This window comes from Drosophila albomicans, chromosome 2R (assembly GCF_009650485.2).
Source record: "Drosophila albomicans strain 15112-1751.03 chromosome 2R, ASM965048v2, whole genome shotgun sequence".
Lineage (NCBI taxonomy): Eukaryota > Metazoa > Arthropoda > Insecta > Diptera > Drosophilidae > Drosophila > Drosophila albomicans.
This window is the reverse complement of record NC_047631.2, coordinates 32,355,213-32,381,023: the sequence shown is the minus strand read 5'-3', so window position 1 is coordinate 32,381,023 and position 25,811 is coordinate 32,355,213. Positions and strand designations below refer to the sequence as shown.

The following is a 25,811-nucleotide window of genomic DNA, read 5'->3' as shown; positions in this document are numbered from 1 at the left end:
CAATATTGAACAAAATCAAATTAAACACAAATATATATTATAATTGCTATCTTCTTCACTCATTTTACACCAAAATCAACTAAATTTTCTTAGTAAACATATCGAGCACACGATACTATCGATATAAGGGGAATGTGCCAGGGTCGAGTTGTTATTATCGATAAGCGATAACATCTTGCGACAGCGAGCGTTGCGAAGCTGCTCAAGAAATTTCGTGAAAAAACGGGTAAAATGTCGTAAATAATTGATAAATTATTGTGCAAAGTGTTAATAAGTGATCTGTGCAGTGATGAGATATGAAATTTGCACGGCTAAATGCCTAAAAATGTAAAATGAAATGCTGCAAACCTGATTTCTGAAGACTCGGGCTTTTTTTCATCGTCGTAAAATACATACAGACATACTCTCCGCACTCACACATACACATACGTATGTCGATATATATATAACGCGCGGGCGCGAGAGTGAACAAGAGCGAGAGAGCGAGTGTCATTTGTGAGCGTGATTGTGTGTGTGCGTGTGTGTATGTTGTTTTGTATGTTGTCTTCTTTCGGTGAGCGAGAGTGAGAGAAAGAGAGCACAACAAGCGCGCGCCAAGCAGGCGAATGCGAGAGCAAAGCAAAAACCAACAAATAAGTGAACGAAAATAAAAACGAAAAATACCGAATATACATATTGAACAAATCGTGTTTTCGTGTCTTGCGTGTGTTGTAATTGTTGCCAAAATATGTTAAACACATGAAATTGTCAACGTCCCTTCACCTGTTCGGCCCCCAACAAGTTGGATATACTACGTATTGCAAATAGTCATCGAAAAAGGTAATTAAAATAAATAATGTAGGTACACACAGACACAAACAATTCAATTCAATAAACAAGGCGTCGACGACTCAATCGGCTGAATTTTTATATTATTTTTTGGCAGATGAGTCAGTCGATTGACCATCACATACAAACATACATACATACAAACATATTTCGCATCGTTCATTTTAACAACTAACAAAACAAATTGCATTTTTGACACACTAAAACTAACACTTCATTTATTTGTATTGTTTTGCAAAAAAAAGGTAGTTTTTTGTAGTTGTTGCAGTAGTGCATTGATTAGTTGTTGCCCCAGTGTGCAAACACACACACACACACACTCGCACATACACATATAATTCAATACTATAGAAAGCAAAGTGGGAAAAATCAACAACAACATCAACACACACACAGCATCAATAAATAACATTTAATGTGTGTATTGAGTATCTACAGTTAATTGTTTTTGTTTCTGTCGTCGTTGTTATTGTTGCTGCTGTTGTTGTTGTTGTTGTTGTTGCTGTCTCGCGCGACTCACTTCAAATCAAATACGTTCGCTCTCTATTAACTAGTGCTGGCCTGCTCACACACACGCACCCACCCAAGTGCTTGTATTTATAACTAAAATTGCGCTGATCATTTGCGTTGCTTTTTAAACTTTTAATAAATTATGTACATACGACTGTCTGTCTGTATGTATGTATTTAGGTGTGCAACTGTGTGTGTGTGTGTGTCGACAATAAAATGAAAAACTGCCAAGCAGCTAAATCGATTGGCCCGAGTTGAATTGCTGTGCTTACGACAGCGCAACGTTTTGTCGTCGTCGTTGTTATTGTGATTATTATTATTGTTATTGCTGTTGTTGTTATTGCTCTCTCTGCTACTGCTGCTGCTGTTGTTGTTGTTGTTATTGCCGTGGCCGGCCGCGTTGTTAGCTTTGGCTGCTGCGTTGATAATTTTGATGAATAATTACGAAATATTTGTACATTTGTGTATTAGCTACATTTTTATTTTGTCTTTTTGAATATGCAAATCTATCAATGTGTGTGTGATTGTTTTTGTCTCCCTCTCACACTCTGGCGCTCTTGACGCCATCTTTGCTTTGGCATTTTTGTCGATCAAATCTAAAGTGTGTCGATGAGCGTGAGAAACTACGCGCCAAATTTGCGAGTAATTGCTCATAAGCAAATGTAAAAACTTACTCACACACACACACACACAAATTTTTGCATACGCCTTAAATATTGCCGTCTGTTTTGACGCTTCGCTGCACAGACGCAATTGTTTCTCGGCCATAATTTATGGCACACACCTCGCAAATTGTGCCAAAAAAAAAGAGAAGAAGAAGAAGAAAAGGAATTTGCGTTCATTGTTATTTTTGGTGTATGAAGGGGCGGCTAAGCGAATTATCAGTTTACATGGCTAATGCATACGTAGAATTTAGTCGAGTGACAGCTGCTGTCCCAGCTGAAGAACGAACGAACGAACCCACCACCACAACCATTAACAACAATAACAACAACAAGAATCTTCGACAACTGCCGCCAACAAGCAAAACAACAACAACAATAACAAATCTAAAGCAAATCAAACAAATAAGAAGAACAAGCAGAGCAACAGCTACTCTTGCTGTTGTTTGTTGTTGCTACTTTCGTGTTCGTGGCAATTGGGCTTCAAACTGCGTTTCACGCTCAGCTTTTCGTTGCTCATTCACACTCTCACAAACACACACACATACACTCATTATAATACCGCTCTGCTCCCACATATTGGCGCGCACATTTTCTTTCACCTTTGTTGCGTGTGTTTTGATTTGAACGTCTTTTGGGCACCTCATTCACCTTCGCTCGCTCATTCTCTCACACACACACACACACCCACGCAAATGCGCTCTCTTATATTGAACAGTTGGCCCCCCAACTCATTAGCCGCTCTCAATCTCTCTCTCCTTTGGGTGCTCTCACATACTGTGTAAGGTGGTGGGAGGGGGAGACACATTTGTTGCTTGTTGTCTTTTCGCTGTTTAATTCAAATTCTTCAGCTGCTGCCTCGCTTGGCCTCCGTTTTCGGCTTTCTCTTGTTCGGCTCCATTTGCTCGTGTTTGTGGCGCTCTCTCGTTCGATTCGATTCGTTTGGTTCGTTCGCCGCTCTCCCGTTCTCATTTGCTCTCATTTCGGTGTGCACATGTATTTTTGGGAATTTTTTGCATATTTTCATGCAAATTTCCATACTTATCTATGCATGTGTGGCTGCCTGCCTGCTTGTATGTGTATGTGTGTGTGTGTGCTTTTGCATGTGTATTTAGTTGCTGGTCAACTTGTCAATCGTGTTTATATGTAGCTGTCGTATTTAGTAGTGTTGTTGTTGTCGTTGTGATTGTTATGCTCACGTTTTTAATCGTTCGTTCGTCAGTTGATTCGGCTTTCAATCGACATCTTGGCATCGTCATTACCTGCCTCACCCCACTGTAGCATACTCACCCCACTTCACGTCACCACACTCTGCTCTGCTCTGCCTCGCTGTCTGTCTGCCAGCCTGTCTTTGTGAGTATGCGAGTGTGTGTCTTGTCTGCTCCCTCTGACACTGTCGCTGCTTGACTTTAATCTGCTCAATTACTCGCAATTTGCAAGTTGTGTCTCCGTCTCTGTCTTTGTCTCGTTGCCTACCTGTCTGAACACGTCGCCCGTCTGTGTGCGCTTGCCTGTGGATGTGTGTGTGCGTCTGTACTCTGTGTCTATGTTTGTATGCGTTTCGTTTCGTTTTGCTTCTCATTCGCCTTATTCATGTTTTTGTACGTTTTGCGCTTGTTTTGATTTCTTAATCTTTTTACCATAATTGATGGCAATTAAATTAAAGGTGTGTGTGCGGCCTCGCGCCTCGCCGTTGTTGTCGTTTTTACACGATTCCTCCTCGGCTTCGTGCTCGGTTCGGTATTTGGTATTCGGCTTTGCATTGACTCGTTTTGATTCGCACACAGTTCGTTCGACCGCTCAAGTATGTGCGTATAAGTGTGTCTGTGTGTGTGTGTTGTCAGTCACCTCCATCTCCGGCTCAAGCGAACCCCCCTCCTTTCCACCCCCGCAAACGTTTTTTACCCCTTCCACGCACCTCGCGTGACTCTTATTTATTTGTAGCATTCAAATTATTCACATCAATTGCTTTATTTTTAGTATTTGATGTGTCTCTTGTGTGTCTCTTCTCGCGTCTCTGCTTTGTGCACACATTTCTCAGCTCTCGCATTTTGTCATCTTTAGCGAGATTTTATTGATTAGTTCAATAATATTCCATGTGGCAGCTACATAAGCTTGCGCTTGTCTCCATCTCTGTCTCTGTCTGTGTTGTTTATAATTATAGCGATTTACTTAATTGATGTCAGCGCATACACACACACTCATATACAGGGACACACAACGCTGTTATTAATACTAGTTTTATGTGTCACTCTCTGTGTTCAATTTGCAATTTAAAAGCGTAGTTTGTGCGCCGCGCCGAAACGAGGCAAGTCGAGTATTAAATTGTTGACAATTGTTTTGAGCTTGAGCGAATTAACCTTTAGTTTTGTTATGTCATCTGTCATCTGTCTCCACACGCTGAACAGTTTTGCACATTAGCCACATTACGACGCTAATAACTATTACAAGTTTTGAACCCCAATTTGAAATCTCAATCTCATTAATCATCATCACCTTTCAATCATCGAACCCAAGCAATTCATCTTTCATCCCCTCAATACACAATTTATTTGTAGAACTAAGCTATACATTGAAAACATAATTATAAGCTCTTTTAAATAACCGTATCATTACACAATTGAACATCAAAATTATCATTTAACTATCAATCACTTTACATATCAATAGCTTCACTAAATTTGAAATATTACTTTAAGCTCAAATTAAACATTGTAATCGCGGTATCACTAAATTTTTAGAATATTATATATTTTGAAAAATAAATAAACAAATTTTTGTAAAATTTCAAAATTGTTAAATTCAAATTTTTAGAATCGTAAATTTGGAAAAATAAATAAACGAATTTTATAAAATTTCAAAATTGTTAAATTCAAATTTGTAGAATCGTAAATTTGGAAAAATAAATAAACTAATTTTTTTACAAAATTTAAAAATTGTTAATTGTGGTATCACTAAATTTTTAGAATAGTAAACATTTGGAAAAATAAATAAACAAAATTTGTCAAATTTCAAAATTGTTAAATTCAAATTATGTGTTAAGCTAAAATAAAATGTTTAAATTCATAAATGAAGTGTTAATTTATAATGAAGTGTTAATCGGACATCATCAAATCGTGTGCATTTCCATCAAATTATCATTCATCAATCATAGTCAATCGCAGTGTCATTGACGTCATTCATTCATTCAGATTCAGCATTTGCGGTCGCAAAACATAAAAGGCAACGGTTAACTGACGCTTTGAGCCGCAAATGCAATTACAAAATGTAAAACGTTAACACAATTCCAACGCTCTCTCATGATTATTGTCTGGGCCAACTAACTAGAAAACTAGCAACTAGTAAAAGCAGCAGAAAAAAAAATCAACCACAACAATAACAACAAATACTTTGGTGCAGTACAGTTGACATGATTGACTAGCTGCATAACTAACTAACAAACTAAACTAGCCGCCAACCGACTGACCAGAGCAGACTCTAGCAAATAGCAAATAGTAGTTTTTGTAGTTGGCGACTTGTAACTAGTAACTTGTAACTTGTAACTGGCAACTGAATGTGTCGGGTCGTGTGCCCCTAGGCAAATACGAACACCTCTCTCTCAAAAAAAAAAAATAGGTAACAAGAAAGCGACAATCGAGTATTGACTGCAAGAGACCTGTTCACCTTTTATTGACAATGCATACTTTTCAATCTTAAAGTATACAAATTTAGATAAAACCTAATTCATAATTGTGATATAGTCATATTATAGTCATAGAGACCTGTTCATGTTTAATTTAGAAAGTTAGTTACAATCTTAAAGTAAAAAAGATATTTAAACTGCAAGAGATTTGTTCATATTTACAGAGTAAATGTTAAAATCTTAAAGTATGAAAGTTGAGATAAAACCTAATTCATAATCTCGATATAGTCAGGTTGACTGCAAGAGACCTTTTAATATTTCATTTACAATGCTAATTTTACAATTTTAAAGTATGAAAGTTGAGGTTAAACCCAATTTATAATCTTGAAATAGTCATATTTAAACTTATGACTGTAAGAGACCTGTTGAGATTTCATTTAAATTTTACGATTTTAAAGTATGAGACTTAAAATAGAACCTAATTCATAATTGTGATATAGTCATATTTAAAGATCTTTTCACATTTCATTTACAAAGTAAATTTTACAACAATAAATATGAAAGTTATGATAAAACCTAATTCACAATCTTGATTTAATCATAGTTAACCGTTCGTTTACTTTTAATGCAATGCATTAACATAAATTTCTTATTAACTTTGATACGTCATTGAAAAGATATACTTAAGTCCTGAAACAAAAGTGTGGAGAATACCATAAAATCGTAGGTCTCTGTCTCTTAAAGTTGCTAATATCAAAATTAGACACAAAATAGATAGATTATCTTGAGTGTTGATAGAGAATTAGTCTAAATTATATACTTTGTGGCATCGAGGATTTCTTCTTTTGCCTGGCTTACATAATATACCTTTTTTTTAAAGTGAACAGGTCTAAAAAACAATCACATATTAAAATAAATTCCTCATTAACTTGTTTTCGTCATTAAAGGATTGGAACTTTTTAAATAAAATATTATATAGTGACTTTATCTCTTATATTTTCTTATATGAAAGATAGATACAAAATAGACAAATTGTCTTGACTGTTGATGTTTATTTAGTACATATTATATTCTATATGTGATCGAGAATATCTCTTTTTGCCTCACGGACTTAGTAGACCTTTCTTCAAAAGTGAACAGGTATTAAAAACAATCACATATTAAAATAAATTCCTCATTAGCTAGGTTTTGTCATGAAAATGATATATTAAACTTCTTAAATAAAATATCATATAGTCTAGTGGCTCTATATCTCATAGTTGCTGATATAAAAGATAGATACAAAATAAATAAAAACTGTTGATGCTGATTTAGAATATAATATATTCTTTGTGATATCGAGGATGTCTTTTTTTGCCTAACAGACTTACTAGACCCTTCTTCAAATGTGAACAGGTCTAAAAAACAATCACATAGTAATATAAATTGCTCATTTAATTGGTTTCGTCATGAAAAGGATGTGTTAAACTTTTTAAATAAAATATGATATGGTGACTCTATCTCTTATATCTTCTGATATGAATGATAAATACAAAACAGACAAATTGTCTTGACTGTTGATGTTTATTTAGTACATATTATATTCTATAAATAATCGAGGATGTCTTCTATTGCCTCAGGGACTTAGTAGACCCTTCTTCAAAAGTGAACAGGTCTAAAAAACAATCACCTATGCACGAAACTGAGTCATGCATGCAGCAAACACTGAACTAAACTCAAAACAAAAGGAAAAAGCCATAGCAAGTCAACGCTAAAAGTGGGGGAAATGTGAACGAGTTAGAGAGACACACAAAGAGAGAGAGAGAGGGGGGGAGTTGTGTGTATTGTGGGGTGGGCAGAACGGAACGTTTTTCACCTCATTCTCATTCTCATACTCATGCCATCAGCCATTAAGTATTTCACAAACATGGTTAACCAGCGTCACATGCAGCTCCTGTTGCCACAAAATACACAAACACACAAACACAAATACAAATACTTACTCGTACTCATACTCATGCACATGCACATATTCACACCCACTCATCACACACACACACACATAGAAAGACACACACACTCAACTTGTTTGCCAACTGCGACGAAGCGAACTAATAAATTTCTACTTTGTTTTCCCCCCTATCCTCCTCAACCGTTCTTCCTCATCCACCCACCGCTCGCTGCCCCCCCTTTTCAATCATTTTTCCAGATTCAAGAAAATCAAGCCAAGACAAAATTCGCCACAACAACAACAACAACAACAAGACTACTGTAAAAAGCCGATGCGCAAAAAGTGTGCTAGGAAATTGTTGTTGTGAGTGTGTGTGTGTACGAATAGTATTTAATGATGATGATGATGATGTAGTTGATGCGGCACATCATCATCGTAATAATGATAACGATGATAATGATGAACATACAAATGATGTTGCTGTTGATGAGGCAGCCACAACAACAACTACAACAACAACAACAGCAGCAGACAGTCCCACTACAACAACAACCATAGTTGAGCAACGTGCCGCGAAAGTACAGCAATGTGGAAAATTGTAAATACGACGAGCAAAAACTCAAAACGCAGAAAAACTAAACGCGCAAAAAGAAGAATTTTCATTCTCGACTTGCCATAAAAAAAACAACAAACGCAAAAACAAAAACCGACGAAACACACACAAAATACAAACGCTGCTGTCGTAAACTGGGCAGAGTCATAAAGGAAAACCCACCACTTAGCTACATGCCAAGGGTAGTGTGGGCCATAACAGCACCAACGACAACAACTACAACAAAAACGTAAGAATTTTAATTTCTAGCAGCGTCAACTACAACAACAACGACAACAACACCGAGAGCAGGAGTGAAAAAAAAATAACAAGAAAATCCTCCGAAGTAGAAAAAGTTCAAGTCTGAAGTAGAAAAACCACTTAAAACGTCGATGAAACGTTGACGGGAGCGTAACAGCGGCCAGAGCGAGATAGTGTGAATGTGAGTGAGTGAATGAGAGAGGCGAAAGAAGAGAGAGCACACACAAGGAGTCTGCATATATGCAGTGCAAAGACAAAAACGAGCGCGTGCTAAGGAGCAGAGCAGAGGCAGCGACATAGCGTCAGTTGTGACGTTTTTACATTTATTTCTCCTTTTTTGTGTTGTTGTTGTACTTTTAACTATATATATTTAGTGGTAGGCAGCGTGAAAAAAAAGGTGGTGGTGGTGTGTGCTGGTGGTCACGCAAGACATGGCAGCAGGAGCTGTGAAGCAGCAGCGGCAGCACTAGAACTGAACCAATAACAACGACCAGACAAAGGCAGCTGCAATTGCACCTTTCGAGTGTCAGGAGCTCGAGAGAGCGCAATTCCACACACAGAGAGAGCGCGCGTATGAATGTGTGAGAGAGCGGGAGAGAGAGAGTGGCGCGAGAGAGCGCTAGAGCAATTGCAAAAGGTAAAGGCGGCTGCCGCGTTCCGACGTCACATTCGGGCTTAGTAGTTGTAATTCGCAAAGCAAGGAGCGAGGAACGCGCGCGAAAACGAGCTAAACGAAAAACCCGAGGAATGAACAACGCGAAGCGAAACGAAACGAAACTGCACACGAACAGCGAACCGAATCGCAAACACAACGAAACGAAACGAGTGGCGTCGCATCGGCTTTTGTCGTGTACTCAGTGTGTGAGTGTGTGTTATTGAGTGGGGAGTCGAGTGGAATCAGTTACCAGAGTAACAACAACAACAGCAACTACAACGAGTTGTGAGAGAGTAAGCAAAAGGGGGAAAATTGACGCATTCCAAACGTCGTGTGTTGTTGTTGTCGTTGTCGTTGTCGCTGGCTATAATACCGGTCTTTTTTGGCCTCACGTGAACATTGTTGTTATTTATACAAGTACAAAAAAAAAGTGGTGTTTAATTTTTTGATTTTCTGCAGTTGCAGTAGCAGCAGCAACATCAAACAGCAAGCAAGGAAACTTAGTGGCAAACGCAACGAATTGCAAATGCAAATGCGAATAAAAAGTGTGGCAGCAAGTGCGTGTTTATTATGGGCCGCTCCAAGTTCCCCGGGAAACCATCCAAGTCGATTAATCGCAAGCGGATAAGTGTGCTGCAACTCGAGGATGATTCTGCGGTGGGCGGCGGTGCAACAGCAGCCACAGCAGCCGCTGCAACAGAGCAACAACAGCAACAACAACAACAGCAGCAGCAAAGTGAACAGAGTGCTGGCTCTGGTTCAACGCGGGAGAAGAGCAACAATTGTGATAACGATGATGATGATAATGCGCCAACTGGCGGTACACTTGCCACAAGTGGCAACAATAGTGCAACAGCCGCCAGCAGCAGCAGCAATGTGGGTGATTCTAACAACAGCAGCAGCAACACCGGCAATGGCAGCACAACAAATGGTGGCAGTGTAAACGGTGGCAGCAATGACAAAGGCAGCAGCAGCAGCCATCAACACAGCAGGAGTACAGCGGCAGGGGGTGGCACAGAGGTCAAGGAATGCAAAAATCAAGGCAACAATATCGAAGTGAATGCCGCGGGGCATGCTGCGTCTGCTTCAGCTTCAACTTCAACTTCTGCTTCTGCTGTTGATGTCGCCGAGGACACAAACAACGATGACGACGATGACAGCAGCAATGACAAGAAGCCAGCAACATCAACTTCGACGGCGGCAGCAGTTGCCGCCTTTGCCTCGTTGCAACGTGCACGCAAAGGAGGCAATAAAAAATTCAAAAACTTGAATCTGGCCAGAGCTGAGGTGATGTTGCCCTCAACGTCGAAACTCAAGCAGCAGCAGCAACAACAGCAACAACAACAATTGCAACTTAATTGCCCTTCATCATCAACTTCTCCTACGTCAACAACAACAACAACAACTGAGGCAGCAACACCAACAACAGCGACTGCGATTCAAGCAGGGAATGGGATTGGGACGCCAGCGTCGTCGTCAATAGTGACGGCTGCGAGTGCAGCAGGAGGGGGCGGGGGAGGTGCAGCTGCAAACCCCTTTGCCACAGTTGAAGCAAAAGTGGTCGATGCAGCCGCAGCAACGGTTGCTGCTGCTGTTGCAGCAAAGGGCGACGAAGACGTTGCAATGGTAAGTTGATTGTTTTCTTGCTTCACTTTACTTTTTTTTGCTTTGCTGGTTCGCGAAACGCTTTTTATAAATATACACACATGTGCTTACAGACAAATACACACAATTATATGTAAACTATATATATGTATATACAAAACACATTTATTATATATACACACGATACGATAAGTTTAAGCCGATTTTCCTCAGTGATTTTGAGTGTCTCGCGTGTTATTTGCTTTTGAGGCAAATGTAAATACAACACACTAAATTATGCGCCCCAGAGTTGCACTTACTTACACTTGCACCTTCCTTTGAGCTCTCCCCCCACCTACATATAACTTCCCCCCTCTTTGCTTGACTGTCTTGCTTACCTGCTTAATTGGCTCTTATGACGTTTTCGCGCTTGGCCCCTGCCTTGGATGACTGGCTGAATGGCTGGAAGGCTGGCTGGCTGGCTTACCTTGCCAGGTTAGCCTGTACCTGGCTGCACATAACTTGTTTTCCCCCAAAACTTGCACTTGCTCCTGCACTTCTTGCTATCCCTTCTGTTGTGGCCCTGCTTTTGTTTTTACTCTTGTTGCATGCTTCTTAGCTTGTGGTGGTTGGTTGCTTTAGTTTTTACGAGCATGCATGTAGTTTAGTTGCATGAATTATTGATTACCTGGTGGGAGCAGAGAGAGAGAGAGGGAGACTAACTTGTCGTTTACTTTTTCGCAGTTGATGGCTTCCAACGAACAAATGACCAATGAGGCGGCAACGGAAGCCCTCACCACAAACACCAGCAGCAACAACAGCGTTAACAACAAATCGAGCGAATGCACTTCAAATGGCACTGGGGCTTCCACAAGTGCCGCAGGGGCGCCATCAGCGTCCAATGCGGCAACTGCGTCATCAACTTCATCAGCAGCAACAACAGTTGGAGGAGGAGGAGCTGCGACGTCTTCGACAGCGTCACAGAAGCAAAAGAAAACGGTCACCTTCAAGAACATACTCGAGACGAGCGATGACAAGTCGGTGGTGAAGCGTTTCTACAATCCCGACAACCGGGTGCCACTCGTCTCCATCATGAAGAAGGACAGCCTGAACCGGCCGCTGGCTTATTGCCGCGGCAGCGAGTTCATTGTGCGTCCCTCGATTCTATCCAAGATACTCAACAAGAACTCCAACATCGATAAGCTCAATTCGCTCAAGTTTCGCTCGGTGCCACACAGCAGCAACAGTGCCACAAACGATCTAGCATCAAACTCTTCCTCATCCTCATCCTCCTCCTCGTCGAACCTCTTCAACTCGGGTTTGTCGCGCGCTTTTGGCGCCCCATTGGAGGATGAAGATGCCGTCTCCGGTGGTGTCACATTTCGCAAAGCCAACGAGGACAACGATGATGATGGGTAAGTCTGTCTACTGCTGATTCAATTACAATTTTCATTCAGGGACAGCGACAGCCGTGAAGTATGCAGCAAAGTTGTTGAAAGCCTAGCTTATCTCGTCCCAATTAACAATTATAGAAATTAATTGGGCATTTAATTGGAAAGTCAATGAAGTAATTATATTTTAAGGGCAGCGGAAAATCAGATAGAAACTCGTTATGAAATATAATTGTGAGCAATTAAAAAATAACCAAAATAATTAATAGCTAAATTTGAATAGTTTTTTGCATACTCTCGAGACTGTCAGCTCTTCAATTAATTGATCAAATAATGCTAATACTAATTTCTAATATAATAACAGCTCCGCTAGCAGCGATGACATGGATGAGGATGACGATGATGATGATTTGGATGACAATGAGGAAGCTGTTTCCGAGAAGAGCACAGAGACTGGCCCCAGCATCGATGACAGGGACAACGATGATCGGCAATTGGTGATGGACAAGCATTTTGTGCTCCCCAAGCGCAGCACACGCTCCTCCCGCATCATCAAACCGAACAAGCGACTCCTCGACTCTGGGGGCATTAGCAGCACCAGCAAGAAGAACATACCGGAAACTGTGTCAAGTGCCAAGACGAAGCCCAAGAACTATTTTGGTCTCGGTGACTTTGCAGCCGATACAGCGGCATCCACATCGAAGCTGGGCAAGGAAACGACGACGACGTTTCCCAGCTTTGCGGGCATGAAGCTGAACAACAGTTTTGTGCTGCGACAGCCGCGTTTGCAATTCCAGGACAAAGGCGGACTGTTTGCTGGGGCAGCTGCCAAGTCGGGATTGCTGCTGTCCACCACATCCTCAAGTGCCATTTCAACAGCAAACACAATATCCTTTGGCTCACACAACAGTGCCAATGCAGGTGAGTTCATTGAGAGGATCGCAGTTAAAGGATTTTCACTAATTTGCTTCTGTTTTGCAGTTGCCCCAATGACTTGTGCCGTGTGCACGACTCCGGTGAACAACAAGGATGCCCCGCTGGAGCGTAAATATGGTGTGATTGCCTGCGAGTATTGCTGCAAGTTCATCTCGCGTATGACCAAGATCTGCAAGTTGTACACACCCGGGATGCCCAGCCAGTTGCTGAGGTGCAAGGACGGCGGCAGTTGCAACATTCACTCGAAGAACTTCTCCGCAGCTTCAGCCGGGAGTTCCAATCTCTTTAAGAAGCTCTTCAAGGCACGCTGCACAGCGTGTTGGTTGCGCAAGTGTCTCGCTGCCTTCCAACTGCCCACGGGTCACAGAAGTCGCATGAGTGCCATGCTGCCAGTCAGCATGCGAGAGGAGACAACGTCTAAGGATGATAAATCCCTCGAGCTGCTCTCGCCAACAGCAAGTCTACGCTTTGCAGCACCTGCGAGCTCCACATCCTCAGTGGGCGCCACATCGAGCACAACGATCAAATGGAAGACCACAGCGGAGACGACAGTAAACTCCATCAAATCGAATCCGCTGGCGGAGAACAATGTCACCTTTGGCAGCACTCCTCTGCTGCGTCCGGCTATACTTGAAAAACCGCTGTTCCTGAAGATCAGCAGCGAGCAGAAACCGGCCAAGGAACCGCTTGGACTCAGTCCCGTTGCCAGCACCAGCACAAGTACCAGTGAAGCAGCTGTTCCCGCGAAGGTTACACGTAAGCAGGCGAAGCAGGAGAAGCTCGACAAGGAGAAGGAACGCGAGCGAGAACGGGAGCGGGAGAAAGAGAAGGCGAGGGAACTGGAGAGCGAGAAGCCGCTTAGTCCTGTGACCAAAAAGGCAGCAGAGACATCAACGACAGCGCAGGAGACGCAAAAGGAGGAACCACAAGCAACAACAGCTGCTTCCTCCTCGACTGCAGCGCAGTCCGGAACCAGCTCAACTCCAAGTCAGTCTGAGAGTGTAGACGTGCCTGCAGCAGCTCCCGACAGCCTGAAGCGACAGCGCATTGATCTGAAGGGACCAAGGGTGAAGCACGTCTGCCGCAGTGCATCCATTGTGCTCGGTCAACCCTTGGCTACCTTTGGCGATGAGGAGGACGACGAACTGGCTACTGCAGAGGCGACACCAGCAGCAGCTGCCGCAGTCGAGCCAACTCCTGAGGTGGTTAAGAAACCAACACCCAAGTCACCGGTGCCGGTGCAAATGATCATCGATGAGAACGACAATTGTGCCACATGCAAGACACCGCCTGAGGAGCAGACAGCTGTTGCAAAGCCCGCGGAGACCAAAGCCAGCAAATCACATATCCAAACAGAGGCTAAGAAGCTGGCCAGCAACTCCACCTCGACTTCCTCCTCGTCCTCGACATCGACCAAGGGTAAGGTCACAACCCGGAATGCGGCAGCAGCCACCGTGACATCGTCAAGCAGCAGTTTGGTGGTCCACAAGAAGCAACGCAACCTGGAACATATCACGAGCACGAGCAGCACAAACGACAAACCGACGCGTCGTGCCCTGGCCAAGGAAGTGAGTCGCCTCAAGACGCTCATCTCGATCGACTTCTGGGAGAATTACGATCCCGCCGAGGTCTGTCAAACGGGCTTCGGTCTCATTGTCACCGAGACTGTGGCACAACGTGCGTTGTGCTTTCTCTGCGGCTCAACGGGACTCGATCCGCTCATCTTCTGTGCCTGCTGCTGCGAGCCGTATCATCAGTATTGTGTGCAGGACGAGTATAATCTGAAGCACAGCTCCTTTGAGGATACGCTGATGAACAGTCTGCTCGAAACCTCGAGCAATGCCTGCGCCATCTCAGCGGCCACGAACACGGCGTTGAATCAATTAACGCAACGTCTCAACTGGCTGTGTCCGCGTTGCACGGTCTGCTACACGTGCAACATGTCGTCGGGATCGAAAGTGAAATGCCAAAAGTGCCAGAAGAACTATCACAGCACCTGCTTGGGTACCAGCAAACGTTTGCTCGGCGCTGATCGTCCGCTGATCTGTGTGAATTGCCTCAAGTGCAAGTCCTGCGCCACCACAAAGGTGTCCAAGTTTGTGGGCAATCTGCCCATGTGCACCGCCTGCTTCAAGTTGCGCAAGAAGGGCAACTTCTGCCCCATCTGCCAAAAGTGCTATGACGACAACGACTTTGATCTGAAGATGATGGAATGCGGCGACTGCAATCAATGGGTGCACTCCAAGTGCGAAGGTCTCAGCGATGAGCAATACAATCTGTTGAGCACTCTCCCCGAGTCCATTGAGTTCATCTGCAAGAAGTGTGCTAGGCGATGTGAAGTCTCACGCAACAAGGCCGAGGAATGGCGTCAGGCTGTGATGGAGGAGTTCAAATCGAGTCTCTACAGTGTGCTCAAACTGCTCAGCAAATCCCGTCAAGCCTGCGCTCTGCTCAAGCTCAGTCCGCGCAAGAAACTGCGCTGCACATGCGCCGCATCGGTCACAAACAATGCTCATGGCAAGACACACAGTCAGGGACGATTGCAACCGAAGGCGCTGCAGTTCAACTACAACGGATTGGGCAGCGATGGCGAGTCACAGAACAGCGACGATGTCTACGAGTTCAAGGAACAGCATAGCAATGCCCACAACGTGCACAATCCGAAGCCTGCGACTCCTGTGCCCTGCAGCTGCCTGCAACCTCTGGCGCAACCGCAATCCTTCAGTCTGGTGGACATCAAGCAAAAGATTGCGGGCAATGCGTATGTGTCGCTGGCCGAGTTCAACTACGACATGAGTCAGGTGATACAGCAGAGCAACTGCGATGAGCTGGACATTGCGTACAAGGAGCTGCTCAGCGAACAGTTTCCCTGGTTCCAGAACGAGACGAAAGCCTGCACCGATGCCTTGGAGGAGGACATGTTCGAGTCGTGTGGCTACGAGGAGCTTGAGGATTCTCCCTCGACATACACCGAGCATCACACAACGTCTCAGGCGCCTCGCTCTGGAGTGCTCGACATTCCCCTCGATGAGGTGGATGATCTGGGAGCTTGTGGCCTGAAGACGCGTCTCGATTCACGGGTCTGCCTCTTTTGCCGCAAGAGTGGCGAAGGTTTGTCCGGGGAGGAAGCGCGTCTGCTCTACTGCGGTCACGACTGTTGGGTGCACACCAATTGCGCCATGTGGTCCGCTGAGGTGTTCGAGGAGATCGATGGATCGCTGCAGAATGTGCACAGCGCGGTGGCGCGAGGACGCATGATCAAGTGCACGGTGTGTGGCAATCGAGGCGCCACCGTTGGTTGCAACGTCAAGGCCTGCGGCGAGCACTATCATTATCCCTGTGCGCGCAGCATCGATTGCGCCTTCCTCACCGACAAGTCCATGTATTGTCCCGCACATGCTCGGAACGCATTGAAGGCGAACGGTTCTCCCAGTGTCACCTACGAGTCGAACTTTGAGGTGTCGCGTCCCGTTTACGTGGAACTCGATCGCAAGCGGAAGAAGCTCATTGAACCGGCCAAGGTGCAGTTCCACATCGGTTCACTGGAGGTGCGACAACTGGGTTCGATTGTGCCGCGTTTCTCCGACTCCTTTGAGGCAATTGTACCCATCAATTTCCTGTGCAGTCGCCTCTACTGGTCCTCAAAGGAACCCTGGAAGATTGTCGAGTACACCGTGCGCACTACGATCCAAAACAGTTACTCCACCACGCTGACACTCGATGCGGGTCGCAATTTCACCGTGGATCACAGCAATGCGAACGGTTCGTTGGTCCAATTGGGTTTAGCGCAGATTGCGAGATGGCACAGCAGCCTGGCACGCAGCGATGTCTTGGATGGCAACGACTGGGCCGAGTTCCCGAATTCGTATGTGTCACAAGATGAGAACACGGAGGAGGAACCGCAGCAGAATGCGGATCTTTTGCCACCCGAGATCAAGGATGCCATATTTGAGGATTTACCCCATGAGCTACTCGACGGCATCTCCATGCTGGACATTTTCATGTACGAGGATCTCGGCGACAAGACGGAACTCTTTGCCATGAGCGAACAGTCCAAGGATGGCACCACAGCCATCCCATCGCAAGTTGGAGCCGCTGGCGTCAGTTCGGTGAGCATCTGCGATGAGGATACACGCAACTCGAATAGCCTGAGCAAGCAGCTAGAACTAAGCAATGGCTGGCCAGCCAGCAATCCCGTCGAGGATGCAATGTTATCAGCAGCTCGCAGTTCCAGCCAAGCAAAGACGGCGCTCAAGAAGACAGCCACAGCTCAGACACGCTCCTGGGCCAAGCTCGATGGCAGCAGCGTGGCAGCGTTTAAGCGCCGCAAGCTCTCCAAGAACCTGGCCGAGGGAGTGCTGCTCAGTCTGAATCAGCGCAGCAAGAAGGAAATGGCCACCGTGGCAGGTATCACGCGTCGCAGCAGCGAAACCTCAACGGATGGAGCAACGGCAGCAACAGCGATGCGCAGCAAGAGTTTCACGTGGAGCGCAGCAAAGCGTTACTTCGAGAAGAGCGAGGGACGCGAGGAGACAACGTCTGCAAAGTTAAAGATTATGCAAATGGATGGCGTCGACGATTCCATCACCGAATTCCGCATCATTGGCGGCGATGGCAATTTGTCGACTGCTCAGTTTACGGGTCAAGTGAAGTGCGAACGTTGTCAGTGCACTTATCGCAACTACGATTCGTTCCAGCGGCATTTGCCCAGCTGTGAGCCGATGTCCACCAGTGAATCCGAATCGGACACCGCGTCAAGTGCTGCAGCTGCTGCTCAGCTGAGTGCCGAGAGTTTGAACGAGCTGCAGAAGCAAGCGTTGGCTGCTGCGACTTTGAGCAATGCCGGAGGTCTCAACTATTTGCAAACATCGTTTCCTCAGGTGCAGAACTTGGCCACATTGGGACAGTTTGGGGTGCAGGGACTTCAGGGATTGCAACCGCTGCAACTGCAACCACAATCGCTGGGCAATGGCTTCTTCCTCTCACAGCCAAATGCAGCACCGACTACGAGCAATGCCAACGATGAACTTCAGTTGTATGCCAACTCTTTACAGAGCTTGGCTGCCAATCTCGGCGGTGGCTTCGCTTTGACGCAACCCACAATGAGTGCCACTCCACAACCTCAGCTGATAGCACTCTCCACGAATCCCGATGGCACGCAACAGTTCATCCAGCTGCCCCAGAGCAACGGAGCTGCCACGCAGCTGTTGCAGGCAACGGCGCCAACGGTGCCCCAAGCAACAACCTATCAAACGCTGCAGGCAACCAACAGCGACAAGAAGATTGTATTGCCACTGCGTGGCACTGGGAAACCTCTGAAAACAGTGGCCACCAAGGCAGCACAACAGGCCACAGCGGCAGCTAAGCAAAAGCAATTGAAGTCCGGGCATGGAGTGAAGCCGATTCAAGCCAAGTTGCAGCCACATCAGCAGCAGCAACCACAACAACAGCAGCCACAGTTGAACCATCAGCAGCAGCAACCGATTACAGTGGCAACGAATGGCGCCACACAGTTGCTGGGGCAGAATCTGTTGCAGCCACAGCTGCTATTCCAGAGCAACGCACAGCCGCAGACGCCGCAACTGTTGCTGCCACAAACGCAGACGCCGAACATCATTTCGTTTGTCACAGGCGACGGCAGTCAGAATCAACCTCTGCAATACATTTCGATACCCACAACGAACGACTTTAAGCCACAGCAGCCAACGGCCACGCCCACTTTCCTGACAACCACCGCCCCTGGAGCAGGCGCCACTTTCCTGCAAACAGATGCTAGTGGCAACTTGATGTTGACCACGGCGCCAACCAATTCGGGACTGCAAATGCTAACAGGTCCACTGCAAACGCAGCCTCAAGTCATTGGCACTCTCATTCAGCCGCAGACGTTGCAACTAACCACAGGAGCGGATGGCACACAGAATGCTGCAGCACAACAGCCTCTGATCTTGGGCGGAGCCACAGGAGCGGGGGCAACTGGACTGGAATTTGCCACAGCGACGCCGCAAGTGATTCTCGCCACTCAACCGATGTACTATGGACTCGAGACGATTGTGCAGAACACAGTGATGTCATCGCAGCAATTTGTGTCCACTGCGATGCCAGGTGTGCTCAGTCAGAATGCCAGCTTCTCGGCGACCACAACTCAAGTGTTTCAGGCGAGCAAAATCGAACCGATTGTCGATCTGCCCGCTGGTTATGTGGTGCTCAACAATGCAGTGGATGCCAATGGTAGTGCAGGCAGCTTTTTGAATGCCACCAGCGTGTTGCAACAGAGTCAAACGCAGGCCACGGATGATGCCACCACACAACTGCTGCAGAATGCCAGCTTCCAGTTCCAAACAACACCGAACACAACATCCACAGCACAAGCAACCATGTCGGATTACGGTGCTCCTTTGGTGGTCACTGCCAAGATTCCGCCTGTGACGCAAGTGAAGAGGCAAGTAAGTGCACAGAAGGCGCCTATTTCGGTGCTGAGTAAGGTGCAGCCACAGCCACAGCAATCGCAGGTGATCAACAAGGTGTTGCCAACCACAACAACGCATCCGCAACAACAAGCAACGCAGTCCAAGGCGATGACCAATGCCAATCAGCTGAAGCTGGCGGCGCAATTCCAGCGACAGCAGCAGGCAGCCGAGCTGAAGCAGAAGGTGGCAACAACGGGACAAACGGGCAGCAACTGCGGTGCACCTCCGAGCATTGCCTCGAAGCCGCTGCAGAAGAAGACCAACTTAATAAGGCCGATACACAAAGTGGAAGTGAAGCCCAAGCTGATGAAGCCAGCGCCCAAGTTGCCTGCAACAGCAGCGAACTTGCAACAACAACAACTGCAGCAGCATCAACAGCAATTGCAGCAGCAGCAACAACAATTGCAACAGCAGCAGCAACAGTTGCAACAGCAACAAGCAGCCGCAGCTTTGGTTAGTCAACTGCCCAAGGTAACAATGTTGCCGCAACGTCTGCCAGCTCAGCTGCAACCACAGCAGCAGCAGCAACATTTGCAGCCACAGCAACAGCAGCAACATATGCAACTGCAGCATCAGCAACAACAGCAGCTGACAACAGCACAACTGCAGCCAGCCCAACAGCCGATCATCAGCATTGTGAACACCGCCGAGCCACAGGCAACGACACAGTTTGTCATGACGCCCGTGCCACAAACACAGGCCACCGTGCAACTGTTGCAGGAGCAACCCAGTCAGCAGCAGCAACCGCTGGAGCAGCAACTTCTGCTCAATGGCAACGCGAATGCGAATCGATTGCAACATTATGCCAGCAACTCGCTGCCCACGAATGTTGTCAATCCGCTGCAACAGCAACCACTGGCGGCAAGTGCCACCACAACGGTGGCGCCCCAAAGCAGCATCACCATCAACAGTCGGCCCACGAATCGTGTGTTGCCCATGCAGCAACGTCAAGAGCCAGCGCCACTCGACACCGATGTTGTGGTTCAATCGCCGACGCCGCCAAAACCCATCGAGGAGCCTTTGGCCACCGTCAGCGCTTCGAGTCAAAAGGCTGTGGTCAAATGCTTTGCACAACTGGAACAAAAGTCACCCAACTACGAGCTGGAGCTGAAGAACAATGCGTTGATTACTCAAGCGAATGCCATCACCATGCAGGTGCAACAGCAGCAACATGAAGCCAACATCTACACGGAGCCCATCTATGAGAAGGAATCCGAGTCGCAGTTGCAGCTGGAGAAGCCCAAGTCCAACGATCTCATGCTCATGGAAGCCACAAGCTGCCAACAGCAGCAACAACAACAACTCGAGTTGACGGCGAATGGTTTTCAATTGACCAGCAACGAGAGCTCGCTGCTGGAGAAGCATGGCTTCCATGTGGAGCCCGTGCCCATGGATACCGAGGATCACTATGCGAGTCTCAAGAATGGCAACGAAGTGCCTGAAGAAATCGACGAGGATGAGGAAGACGACGATGACTTCAGTCTGAAGATGGCCACATCAGCGTGCAACGATCATGAGATGTCTGACAGTGAAGAACCAGCAGTCAAGGAGAAGATTAGCAAGATACTCGACAATCTGACGAACGATGATTGCGCCGATTCCATTGCAACGGCAACCACAGTCGAAGCAAGTGCTGGATATCAGCAAATGGTCGAAGATGTGCTGGCCACAACGGGCCATGTGGCAGCCACAGATGATGAGGCATTCACAGCCACAGCCGAAGAAACAGCCGCCGTTGAAGCAGCTGCTAGCTACATTCATGAAATGGCTGAAGCCCATGAGTTGCAGCTGAAACAGTTGCAAGCTGGTGTTGAGCTGGAGGATCTAAAGAAACCCAAGCTGGATGTGACACAGCAACAGCAGCAGCAACAAACTGAGAGTGTGGCTGAGAATGTGGTGCCCACAGCTGCGGCTCCCCAACAACCTCCACCCATGCGTGATCCCAAGAAGATCAGTGGACCGCATTTGCTATATGAGATTCAGAGCGAGGATGGCTTCACCTACAAGTCCAGTTCGATAGCGGAGATCTGGGAGAAGGTCTTCGAGGCGGTGCAAGTGGCGAGACGTGCTCACGGTCTGACTCCATTGCCCGAGGGTCCCTTGGCCGACATGAGTGGCGTGCAGATGATTGGCCTGAAGACCAATGCACTGAAGTATCTCATCGAACAGCTGCCGGGCGTGGAAAAGTGTGCCAAGTATACGCCCAAGTATCACAAGCGAAATGGAAACGTTTCCACAGCAGCAGGAGTTGGACAATTGGGCAATGGAGCTGGAGGGAATGCAGCTGCTTTGGCTGCGGGCGCAGATGGACAGACGCTGATGGATTATGGCTCGGATCAGGAGGATTTGCAAGAGAATGCCTACGAGTGTGCTCGCTGTGAACCCTACAGCAATCGCTCCGAGTATGATATGTTCAGCTGGCTGGCATCGAGGCATCGCAAACAGCCGATTCAGGTGTTTGTGCAGCCTTCAGACAACGAGCTGGTGCCAAGGTAAGTCAAGGATTAAGTTCAATGTTTGAGGGACATTTGAGTAACCAAGGGAATCTTTTTTTCCTTTTGCAGACGCGGCACTGGCAGCAATCTGCCCATGGCCATGAAGTATCGCACGCTGAAGGAGACCTACAAGGATTACGTTGGCGTCTTCCGTTCGCACATCCATGGACGCGGTCTCTACTGCACCAAGGACATTGAAGCAGGTAAGCTAAAGATGATCTATTTCTGTTTTCGACTGAGATTAAATTGTGTTTTATTTAACAGGTGAAATGGTCATCGAATACGCCGGAGAACTCATACGCTCAACGCTGACGGACAAGCGAGAGCGTTATTACGATGGTCGCGGCATTGGCTGTTACATGTTCAAGATCGACGACAACCTCGTGGTGGATGCCACAATGCGTGGCAATGCGGCACGCTTCATCAATCACTCCTGTGAGGTAAGTAGTCGAAAAGTGTGTATTACTAAGAGTCGACAAATGCAGGAAAGAATCCAAGTTGGAAGTCTGTGCATTTACTTAAAAGCACTTAAATATCTTAGAATCGAATTTGAGTAACAGCCAACAAATATTTATATATAATTTTCTATTAAAAATATGTAAGAAAGCTAAGAGATACCCGTTACTCATTCCGAATTAAAGCGAAACAAAACGGTATGAATTTGAAAATATACCAAAATAATATACTAAAAATACTGAAACATACTGAGTACTATATTTGGTATATTGATATAGTACCATATTAAAAATATACCATAGGTGTATTATACCGAAAAAATACTCAAACACACCAAAGGCTTTTTTTTGGTATATTACATAGTACTACATTTAAAAAATACTATAGTGTAAAATATACTAGATTGTCTGAAAAGGAAAATAAAATATATGGTATATGGTATAAATATACCAAATGCTATTTTTGTGTATTGATATATCATGGAGTACAAAATATACTAGATTGTTATCCTTCGGACTGTTTCACACAATTTCTCAGGCATAAATTTATAATAACCTTCTACACACAATACTTAACAATTCTAACTATTCTTCCATTGAGCACAAATTTAATCAAGTTTTTTTTCTCCTTTACAGCCGAATTGCTACTCAAAGGTCGTCGACATATTGGGCCACAAGCACATCATAATCTTTGCGCTGCGCCGCATTGTGCAGGGCGAGGAACTGACCTACGATTATAAGTTCCCCTTTGAGGACGAGAAGATTCCCTGTTCATGCGGCTCAAAGCGCTGTCGCAAGTACTTAAACTAGACTAAAACAAACAACAGTAATAAAACGCATACTCAGCTGATGGAAAGCAGCTAAAAGAGAGACGAAGATAAACAGAGAGAAGGAGAGAATGGAAAAGTGAAAGCGGAACATGTGTAGTTAACGGTTATTTCGATCTAAGTTTTGGTCAATCGTGATACATTTTCATTATAGAGCATACAAATAATTAAGTAGAAGTTGTAAATGTAAGAGTTAAAACGTTGATATTATATACCACACACACATACATACAATATATATCAAGATATATATTACCCGATTGATATAACCCCCTAACTGCATAAGTTAAGCACACCAACACACACACACAAAAACACAAAACACACTCGATGATTTCAGTATTCAGCGGAGAAATATGTATCTATGATATAATACCAGATATATATACCATATATCAGTATATCTTTGTATGAAATTCAGTATGTTAAGGCTTGACAGATTCTATATTATATTAACATTAATTACGATCAAGATCAACAATATATATATACATAGAGTTATATATAAACCACATAGCATTAGCATTATTAGATACGGTTCGAAATCAAGATTCGATTTGATTGCGGATGGATAAACAATTTAATGATTATTTACAGGGGCTTGTGTTAGTTTGTAAATACTTAGGAAACGCTTCACACAATAAAACAAAAGCATTAGGTAATTAATTAATTAACAATATAAGTGGCAACAAATCTCTAAACAGCAAACAATACAACAACAACAAACAAGCAGATGAAACTATTTTATGGTAGAATTATGAGAATTATGCACACGCAAAAAACAAAACAAAAATATTGCAAATTGAAATTGAGTATTTATGTTTGTTGCAATTGATCCACAACTAAACTATTACGAACTAAAAGTAAAACATAATTAAACGAATAACGAATTAATTAATTAATATTCACTGGGCCTAATCTAATTAATATAAAAAACAAAAACAAAAAACAACACGCAACTAAGCATCACCATTTGAAATTATTTTGTGAACAGACAACAACACCAACATTTTTTATTGTTATTGTAAAGAAAACAAAACCAACATGAAGCAAATGCATATTTATTATTCTAATTATTATTAATGATTAACATTTAATTCATTTGAAAAGTGTCCATGTAAATTAATCGAATTAAGCTTGTGTTCTAAATTTTAACTTGTAATTTTTATTTAAATTTACACTTACAATTTAGATTTATAGATTGTGTACAATTGTGTTTCGTTTCGTAATTTGCGTAATGTCAGCCAACAATTGCCGGCTTTTAAAAGTAATCCTTATTTATTAAGCAGCTCCCCCACTCCCCCCAATGCGCTCCCCCTTGTATTCTATTAGTTTGTTTAAGCTCGTTTTGTATTCAACCACAGCAAGAACAACAACAACCACAACAACAATATCAGCCTGAACCCATTATCTATGTAAACTATTCTAACTATTCATGTATCTACCCATATATTACTTTATACACTCTTACTTATTTACATTGTTCGGTTCGGAATATCATATATCAGAGAGAATAGAAAGAGAGAGAGAGCAAAAAGCTAAGCAAACGCATATACGAATGTACAGGCAAAGAGTTCCACAGCATTTTTGGCAGCCATTCAGACGGGGGCACTTTTTGCCCCGACCGTCAAGGAATTTTATATTTTTATTCCCTAAAGAAAAAAGTTTAATAAACTACAGAATAAATTATTTTAACAAAACACGATCCTTTTTTATTTCATTAAAGGCGGGTACAAAACTATTGTGTTGATATTATGGGAGAGAAAACTACTTGAAGAATTGGTAAAGTAGAAATGATTTTTATGCTCTCAAACGAAATCGAAGCGATCAAAGATCACGTAAGAAAGCAACAGTCAAGTGTGCTGGACTTTAAGATACCCGCTACCCATTTTGAATAAGAGCAAAATAGTGCGGTATTAATTTTAAAATATACTAAATCAATATACCGCAAAAATACTAACATAAAATATGCGAAAGATTACTTTTGGTATATTAATATAGTACTGGATTCAAAATACCATTATATACCATTGAGTGCAAAATATACTAAAGGCTACAATTGGTATGATGATATGGGACTACTATATATTCAAAATATACTACAGAGTGCAAAATATACCTGATCGTTAGCCAACGCAACTAAAATATACAAAACTAATATACCAAAAAAATGCAAAAAATATACAGAAAGCTACATTTGGTATATTTATATAGTACTACATTTAAAATATACCATTGCGTGTAAAATATACCAAAGGCTACATTTGGTATGATGGTATGGTACTACATTCAAAATATACTACAGAGTGCAAAATATACCGAATAGTTAGCCAACGCAACTAAAACATACAAAATTAATATACCACAAAACTACAAAATATATACATTTGGTATATTGATATTGTACTACATTCGAAATATACTACAGAGTGAAAAATATACCAAATTGTCAGCCAAAGCAGTAAGTATGAGTTTTTACCCTTAGATAAAAAAAGTATTTCTCAAAGAACTTCAACAATTTTGATCTGATCGCAACAAAACTTTTAGGAGTCGCAAAGTTGTATTATCCTTAAGATCAAACAAAATTTCATAGTTA

At 44.2% G+C, this 25,811-nt stretch overlaps 1 protein-coding gene across 2 annotated transcripts; it reads left to right on the top strand.

Moving 5' to 3' along the window:
- The first annotated feature begins 164 nt into the window (after positions 1-164).
- Positions 165-24,918, top strand: LOC117575922 (histone-lysine N-methyltransferase trithorax). 2 transcript variants are annotated; one of them, XM_034260379.2, is made up of 9 exons: positions 165-819; positions 7,811-8,394; positions 9,520-10,686; positions 11,389-12,059; positions 12,400-12,956; positions 13,017-21,930; positions 22,003-22,136; positions 22,198-22,373; positions 23,025-24,918. In XM_034260379.2, exons 3-9 carry the CDS (start codon positions 9,631-9,633, stop codon positions 23,196-23,198), a joined length of 11,682 nt encoding a protein of 3,893 aa, XP_034116270.1. In that variant the 5' UTR covers positions 165-819; positions 7,811-8,394; positions 9,520-9,630; the 3' UTR covers positions 23,199-24,918. The 2 variants fall into 2 exon arrangements, with proteins under 2 accessions (XP_034116270.1, XP_051864098.1); XM_052008138.1 differs by lacking the exons at positions 7,811-8,394; positions 9,520-10,686.
- Positions 24,919-25,811: the final 893 nt, after the last annotated feature.